Source organism: Limulus polyphemus, unplaced genomic scaffold (assembly GCF_000517525.1).
Source record: "Limulus polyphemus unplaced genomic scaffold, Limulus_polyphemus-2.1.2 Scaffold2095, whole genome shotgun sequence".
Lineage (NCBI taxonomy): Eukaryota > Metazoa > Arthropoda > Merostomata > Xiphosura > Limulidae > Limulus > Limulus polyphemus.
In genome coordinates, this window is record NW_013667705.1 from 186,997 (window position 1) to 195,891 (window position 8,895).

At 31.8% G+C, this 8,895-nt stretch overlaps 2 protein-coding genes across 3 annotated transcripts in view; one reads left to right on the forward strand and one right to left on the reverse strand.

The window, feature by feature from the left end:
- The window catches only part of LOC111087394, a 40,894-nt gene extending 38,037 nt beyond the window's left edge, over positions 1-2,857 (forward strand). For both annotated transcript variants that reach the window (XM_022393882.1, XM_022393883.1), the window contains exon 4: positions 2,718-2,857. The gene's annotated coding sequence lies outside the window, so the exon portion shown is untranslated. The remainder of the gene's footprint in view (positions 1-2,717) is intronic.
- Positions 2,858-6,082: 3,225 nt separating this feature from the next.
- The window catches only part of LOC106465923 (serine/threonine-protein kinase tricorner-like), an 18,009-nt gene continuing 15,196 nt past the window's right edge, over positions 6,083-8,895 (reverse strand). The window contains exon 9 of the mRNA XM_022393874.1: positions 6,083-7,616. Within this exon, the coding sequence (XP_022249582.1) occupies positions 7,495-7,616 (122 nt within the window). The 3' untranslated portion in view covers positions 6,083-7,494. The remainder of the gene's footprint in view (positions 7,617-8,895) is intronic.

The window sequence follows — 8,895 nt, forward strand, 5'->3', positions numbered from 1 at the left end:
ACTGTGGCTCTGTGGTTGCTCGCAGGATCCCCTTTACAGTTCTGTGTTCACTACCGAGTTATATGTCATTTCTCTTGCCTTGGATCACGTTGAAGCTAAGCAGCATACTAACTATACTATTTACACTTATTAGCTTAGCTATCTACTGGCCCTGAAATCCCTAATGTGAGTTCTCACCCTTTTCACATGGACATTCAGAAACGACTGGCTCAGTTTTCTCTGTCTTCCGTTTCTATCCAGTTTTTCTGGATGTCTGGCCATGTTGGAATGAGCTTGCTGACACCGCAGCTAAGACCGTCTGCTCTGGCATTGTCACAGCTATGCCTGTCCCGTATGTGGACTATGGTCTTGTGATCAAGGCATGTCTTTGCGCCAGTTGGTAGTTGATTTGTAGTGAGCAACTGCATAACAAGCTTTTTCAGATGAAACCTACGGTTGTTGTTTGGCCGTCCAGTTTCCATAAGGATCGGAGGGAGAAAGTTGTCTTGTCTAGGCTGCGCATTGGCCACGGGGTTTTAACTTATTGTTTTCTTTTATGTGGAAATGATCCTGTGTCCTTTGTGACACTCAAGTCACAACTGCCCATGTCTTGTTTTAGTGCCGTCGTTACGACTGCGAACAGCGACACTAACTTAGACATGTTTTTTCTCGGGGTTTACCCCGACGTTGTACAGTGTCTTTGGCGATGGTGACATTGTCAAGCTCGCTTCTGTTTTTAACTTCTTGTGGGCTATTGACTTTTTCAATTTTATAGTTTTTTTACTTCTGGCATTTTTACCGGTTGTTTGGCGCAGATAGCCCAGTTGCTTTGCACCAAAAAACGCCAATTAATCAATCAACCTTACAATGCCACTGATAATTTATGTCATATTTAGCGGCTATACATTTATTTTTTTACATGTTGTGTTTCTTTCTAATATGCTCAATTTGTTATTAAGGATTTAAGGTTGAATGCTTGGTTTTGTACTGTTTAAATAGGTAAATGTGATGCAATTATTCTCATCACTTTTATGGTGATATGATATACATGGTATCACCCAATTATCCCGACTTTAAATATGCATTTCTTTATTTACATGGTTGTGTTTTCTCAGTGCAAACTTACAAAGCTACACAATGGGCTATCTGCATTCTATCTACAGTAGGGAATCAAACTCAGGATTTTAAAATTGTTAGCCCCTCCGAGGGATTATTTTCGTGGCTCAAGGGAGTTTGTTTGTTTTTGTCTATCAAAATTCCTTATTATGTTTTGTATATGTATTCTTGTGAGTATTAATTTTTTCGAAAATATTCATCAGATTTTCCCTAGTCCCTTTTATCAATCCTAAGGAGGTAGTCAATAGCGACACTTCTTTTTACTGCAGGAGGATGATGTAAGTGGAAACTCAAACAAACGACTTTATTAGATGAATTTGCTAAAAATACTAATAATGATTTCCCCATCCTTAATATAGATGATAGTTTATAAAAATGCTAAATTTCTACCTGATATGCAGACCTACCAACCGAGGGGAGGAGTAAATGCGGCAACTTCTCAGAGCCCCGGACGGATAGGACAGATACGTTTTGTAGTCGAAATTAATACTTGCAATAAAATATAATAGGTCATACCAGTCCATTTCTTGGAAACCATTGACTGTTTTCCCCTGGAATCCAGAATTTCTGTTGGTGGGCCTGCTGGTATGACATAATTAAGTGTAAATTTCATGAATGGATGAACTATATTTAAACACCTATGGAAACTAATAAGTGACTCTAAGTTAGTGTCTCAGGCTCCAAATATATCATCTATGTTCTGACGAATCTCTACTGTTTGCATTCCAGGTTTTTAAAAAAAAATGTTTTTGTCACATTTTATAGAAAGTTTGCCATAATTATGATAAAATATCCAATTCTGTATCATCCAATCTAGTTGTAGTTGCAAAATTTGGTCTGCTATCTAGTAACAATTTGGTTGTATCTTCAAAGTTAATGCCATTTTCTAATGGTTATATTTTTCCTTTGATTATTTCTCATTCTTTAGACTTTGTTTTGATGATTTTAAAATATATAAATTATAAGTATTTGTTAACTAAGGATTCAAATTTATGTCCGAATTTATAAAGAACGTCGTGTTTAAAATCACATACTATCATCTAGTAGTTGTACTAAGACTAATTCTGAAATTAATGGATGGTTAACCACTTGAAAAATATGTAAGGCGAAACGTCAAGGTACATGTGTTTTTTTACACAGTAGTAACTAACTGTCATGTTTACACTCAGTGTCCACTATACTTCTTTAAATTCAAAGTATCTTATTGACGAAATGAGGTAGAAACTTTTACATTAATATTTCACACAAAACATATGAAAAACTTAGCAAATGGTGTTAACATTTTAGAATAAAAAGATTTAGTAAGTAGAAAAAAACACGAATGTCTGACTAATACTCAGATTAAGTATGCATGAACTTGCCACAAAATCACCCAGTGTTACTTTTAAAATAATCTTATTTTCTACTCCACTGATAATTAAAATCAATGTCAGATTAATATTTTAAAGTCAAAGTTGATAAAAATACCAGTGTTTAAATTTAAGAAAGATCAAGTTTTTAAACTATGTAGCATTAACGTGCTCTTTTATATAAATAAAATGTAAAATAAAAAACAAAATGATTAAAGCAAATGTTATAGAAACGTATGAGTTTACTAGTTAATATCAGTAATTATTTTTCAGGTCGCCATTTTAAAAGAATAGAGGCAGTCTGAAGAATTTCAGAAACCTGGTCTTAATTCCTTCCTCTTTTTTGTTCCTTCCTATTTTTATTATTTAAAATGTACGAGTCACCAATGAAAATAAACTGAGTGTATATGGTTCAGTGTTTATTGATAAGTTTATATTATACATGTATTCGACAGTTTGAATGAATGAAATTGTCTACCATGGTAACTTACCAAATTAGCAAGGAGAGAAACATGTTAAAAACAAATCCACTATTCAGAAGATGTTACAAACACTTTAAAGCATTTGCTTTAAGTACAATAAGCCTTAAGGCTTTAACACATGTAATGCCATCAATGTTAAGACTGACAGTATACAAGTAAGGTTATTGTAAATAAACTAAATCATACAATTTTCAAATATGTAGAAAATAGACTTAAATTATAAGATTATGTTCAAAACATCCCACTAAGGGGAAAAAACCCATGTACATCAGAATTTTATTCAGTTTTTCATTCTGAATGGTCATAAAATGAACAATTTAATGTATAAAAAAATAATTTCCTTACTTTAGTCACTGATACTTAAATATTTCTGCATACCAAAAACAATAGCAAAAAAAACCTCTTATTTTAGAAATGAATATCTTAATGTGGGTCGAAATTCATTCATTAACTATATAACCATGTTATAAATTATAAAATAAGGATAATTTAACCATAAGAGTTAATATTATGTTGCAAGTATATGATTATGTTGGATAAAATTGTAATTCACAAGTCACCCCCCAAAAAAAGGCTTGCACTAGTGTAAATTAATGCTCTCTTATTCAAGAACGAGTTGTTCATTCACATAAAAAAAGATATTTAAACCAAATCCATAAACATTTTTTAACTGAGAAATGCATTTTTTCTAAATAACCTGTGGTAAGATGAAGAAGTTTATAATTACCTTAAGCATTTTAAATACACAAATTACAATATAACTACTCAATTTTCAGTTTGTTCCCTTTTAATTACAAGGTATTTACAAACAGAAAGAGGTTTTGTACCTCTCAAATTTCTTAAGAGCTTAAACGTTACTTGTGCACAACACTATTATAACACATCTTTTAGTGCTACAGGTGTCTTTACTAGGGATGCATGAGTACCTGGCTAGATATTCGGCCCCAGGCAGGTATTGGGCTACCCGGTAATACTTGGTTCCGGCCGAGTGTCAAAGTTAGGCATCTAAGCTCTAATATTTGTAGGAACTAACGAGGTACTGAAAGTTAGTAAAAAATTGGTTTAGTTAAAAAAAAAAATGTATTCCGAACAACAAGACTGACCACCCGCTGAAAGTCAGGGATTCAGAGAACAATAGGGGTTAGGGTTCGAGACATTGGGGCTAGGTGTTGAAAGTAAAACTTGTGAAGGTTCTGTTGGTGATTATTTGGTTAAATGTAATAAATGTCAATTTTGTTTTTGTTTCTAATTTTTGTGTGTGTTGTTTGTTTGTTTGGGGGGTGGGGTGAGGGGAGAACGCGATCCCAGCTTGGTAACCAGGTACCCTGACCTGGTATTTGGCCAAATTTTACTACCCGTGCATCCCTAGTCTTTACACAACTACAACCTTAGATTTAAGTTCATGTTTAGTCCAGATTTATTTGTTCCAACATTGGTTAGATTTTTTTGGATAAGAAATCCACCAGTGTCTTAAATTAAGATAGCAATGGAAAAAAACTATAATTGTAGTCTAAATGTACACACTAAGACTCAGTTCCAAGTTATTCAATGGTATCATTAACTCTGATATCAGACTTTGGTCTTTGGATACAATCTTACATAACATATGAGGTCAGATGTTTCCTTTATTTCGAAAGTAGTACATTACAAAGGAAACAATTAATATATATATATATATATATATATATTAAAACAACAATGCAAAAAACTCTCTCCAATAATGTACTTGTTTGTTGATACTGAATATCTTGAGGCTTCTCTAAAGTTATGAATATAAAATTTCTCAAAAGTTTTCAGTTAATTATCACACTTACTCCTCGCCCCAACACACAAAACCTTGTGAATTCTGAACAAAAAATAGTATTAAACTGATAAACACAAGGGCCAACTGGGCTGTACCCACTTTGGGTATCAAAAACAAACTATTAACATTATAAGCTCTCAGATTTACCATTGAAACACTGGCAGGGACCACCAAGGTTCTATGAAACTTAGTATTTAAATAAATTCTTTACTTAAGTTACATTGATAATGTTTTTCGAACTGAAATACAGTATTTCAACCAGTATCTTGACTTACAAGATGTTTAATAGAAATCGTTCAGTGCCTACATAAGATCAGTGAACTAAATGGGTCTTTAGTAAAACAAAAAACATTGTTGGACAGATCCATTACATAACATTTAGTTTCAGGTTCAAGTTTCTGCAATTTTTACATAAGATTGATAAAGGAAACTACAATTTATAATAGTCTACTTATATTGACAAACTGGTTCATACTGTTGTACCACAGGTGTGTGTCTCTCACTAAAACAGGAAATTTAAGGATAGACTTTAGCTTGTAATAAACCTAATTACAAGAATAAAAGACACTTTTTTATGGGTAATTATTACTTAACAAAATATGCCAAAAAATCATAATGTAACCATAAGGATATTAATTGTAAAATTCTGAATTATGAAAAAATACGCACACACACACATTCAGCTTTAGGACATTTGTTATAATAAGAAAAGTTTTTAAAGAATTGAAACTCGGTGCATTAGTCTTAAAAAGACATCTGAATGCATGATAGAGGGGTTATCAAAAATTAAAATTTACTATTTATGAAATGTGTTTTATTGATATTTAATCAACAAATTCAACCTAAGTTTCAAGGATCATTTCATTATCTACTATTATATTTTATATCACAACCTATAAAGTAACAGGTTCCCTACTTCCTGGAGTAACAGAAAAAAAAAGTGTATGTAAGCCATGCTGACTAGATTATTTTTGTGTGACTATAATGTAAAAGGTATAGAAAACGTTTTTCACCTAGTTTCTGTCAGCAGCAAGTAACATGAATGTTTCTATATTATTACTTTGATTACTAATTAAGAGTTTGAATCTTCAGTGCAGACTACAGCAAATCTTTCTGCTACACTTTAATTATATTTGCTGTAGTCTGCACTGAAGATTTAAACTTCCTAAATTTACATATGATTAAATTGACTGTAGTATGTATTTATATATAGATATAAATGCGTATAATAATAAGATTACTCTAATGGTATGTTTTTCTGACAAGAATACTTATCTGATTGGTTTAGATATGTTTGTATCATATATAATTTAGAGACCACTTTAGTCCTTGTTAAGAAGTGTAGCAGAAATTTTATTTTTCCAGTTCATAATGGAGATTTATGTGATTAATTTGGCTGCATTTTTGTAACAAACATTACTCTAGTTTAAACTATTTACTGAACAGGCATTGGTTCAACAATCATGTGAAACCACATTTACTTGATCTTAAAATCTGATCATGGTTTTTAACAGAATACAGTGTTGCTTTTTGAACAATAAATAAGACTTGCAAACAAAATCTGTGCAGGTTTTATAACCTTTTTGTACACGGTAAAGCCAAATTTGGGTTTAAACAGACACAGCACAACCCTATGACATTAGGCTTCAGTAGATTAGCATAAATTATACAAAAAACATCTTTATACACAAAAGTAATGATTCAGAAAGTTCTTTTCAATCCATAAGTCACATTCTTACGTTGTTTTGATATTATATCCTAGCTGAACTTAATACACTGAAGGCAAAACATACCTGTCAAGCACTATACAGATCCCAAAAAATAAATCTCATCACCATATAACACCAAACATATAGACTAGTTGAAGAATTATTTGAGATCCCACTGTTAAAGAGTTTTGATTAAAAATCTGATATAAAACTAGTAATAATTCCTCAAGATTATTTCTTATTTGATTGAAAATCTTATTGAAATACATGTTACTAGGAAAAAACTTGTATATCATAGTTTATCATTCCAATATTCACAAGTTTTACTTATTGACATTAACAAGAAAATAGATTTCATCTATAAAGAAATGCTTTGACACATGAAATTGTATCTTTAAACTAATGAAATATCCTTAAGAGGTAGCTGATTTTAGAAAATGTATCAAGAAATGTTATATCTTGCAAAAGTTAGAAGCTTTTGCTGGTTGTAGAAGAAAAAAACTAAGGAAGTTATGGGAACTAAATTATCAGTTAGTTAATTTATGATGTAGTTAATTGGACACTATATATCAAACTACTACATCACGGCTTCAAAAATTGTTATCTTCAGACTGTCGTATGAGGACGAAGCCAATTATGCTATCCTAAACAAATCACTACAACCCACTTACACCTTATAAAAAAAAGACATGTCTCACTTATTCTAGACAACTCTGTAGAGAAATATAATTAAGTGCATAGTTTGATGTTTAATTTATAACACATACAAATGATCCTTTTATGTCACAGCTTTTTCTTGATGATGGAATGGTACCTGCTTGTCTTTGGCATGAATAATGTTCTTAACTTCTAGTTATAAAAAAAAAAACAAGTTCTGGCACAGCAATTTTATAAAACTTAAATAAAGGTGAGCTTTACAGAACACACTGTTTCAATTCAGCAATGGTGAAGTCTTGGATAACACAGGTTAGTATTCATATAGATTGCTTCAAGGTGTTGCTAAGAATCAAGTATCAGTTTCAAATGTTATTTATCACAACTACCCTAATTTCAAACTAGCTTTTCTTTGTCCCTTTTCCTCGCTGTGTTAGGCCTTCAAACCTCTTGAAAGTATAGTTGACGAAGACCCAGTCTTTGTAACCAAACTGCTCATCAGTGGTAGTAGGTGGTGCTGCAGCTGAGATAAAAAAATTTTTTAATGACTAATGAACTTTCCATTCAGTGTATGTACATATATATATATATATACAACTTAAACATGTAACATCTTAATTGAACCATATCTCAATCATTCACAAAATGGACATTCCATTAAGCTTTCCAACATACAGTTGTGAAATACTTTTGTCAGGTTTTGTATAGGGCTGGATTCTTTACAGTAGGTCTCTGTGAGTTGTTGGCGATGAATTTCAACATTAAATGGACAGTACACAATCCACTTGTTTTAAAATAATAGATATTCAAAACAATTCAAATGTATGTACAAAAATTCATTACACTATTGTTCACTACAGTTGAATCTAGAGCTTTAAATAATTCTCTTTTATGTCAATAGTACACACAGGCTGGTTCAATTACTTTAGAACCCAATTGACAAGACAAAAAATTACAACACAAGGTGTGAAACTAACTATAGAATTCACCCTCTATGGTTAAACTGACAATCATGCAGTCTAGCTTCACCTTTACTATCACTAACTTTTTTTTCACTCTGTATCTGCATGTTTTTATGACATGTGACAGAAAAATCTAGAAATATCTAGCCCTCTAGTGACAACAATATTAAACATAACGAGAAAGACTTAGAAGTTCTGAGTAAGATAACGTCAACAATATTACAAAAGCCTTGTACAACAAATTGCATACACAATGTACAATTCATACAGAGTTATGTAACAAAAAAAGCAAGGCAGTGACTTAAGTCATTGACCAACACAATCACTGAATCTATATCCGATTAACTGTCTTTGGGATCAACTTAAAATTTACTTTGCCACAACATTTTTCTTTTCATATCTGTGAACCAGCTGCAAGCCATACTCATTGATGAATGAGTTACAACTGAACAAGACATTTTATGGAGTCTATATTGATGCTGAGTCAGGCTTTTATCATGACAAAATGTGGTTCAACTTGCAGGCTTTCATTATGACAAAAGGTGGTCAAACTTGCTGGCTTTTATCATGATTAAAGATGGTCCAACTTGATATTCAATGAGGGTCCCGTTAGAAGGCTCAAACAATGAAGAAATTAACTTCAAGTTCTTTCTAGAAATTTGTTTCTCTGTATATACTGTTGCCCAAAAACTAGAACATTAACAGTAAGTTAATAAGCAAAATTGTAAATAGTACTTTCTGACTTTTTTAGTGTTTTAAGTTGATTTCAAAAATTATACTTTTTTTTACAGTATATAATAATTAGGATGAAAAAGATTTACTTTCACTGCCAACTCTTGG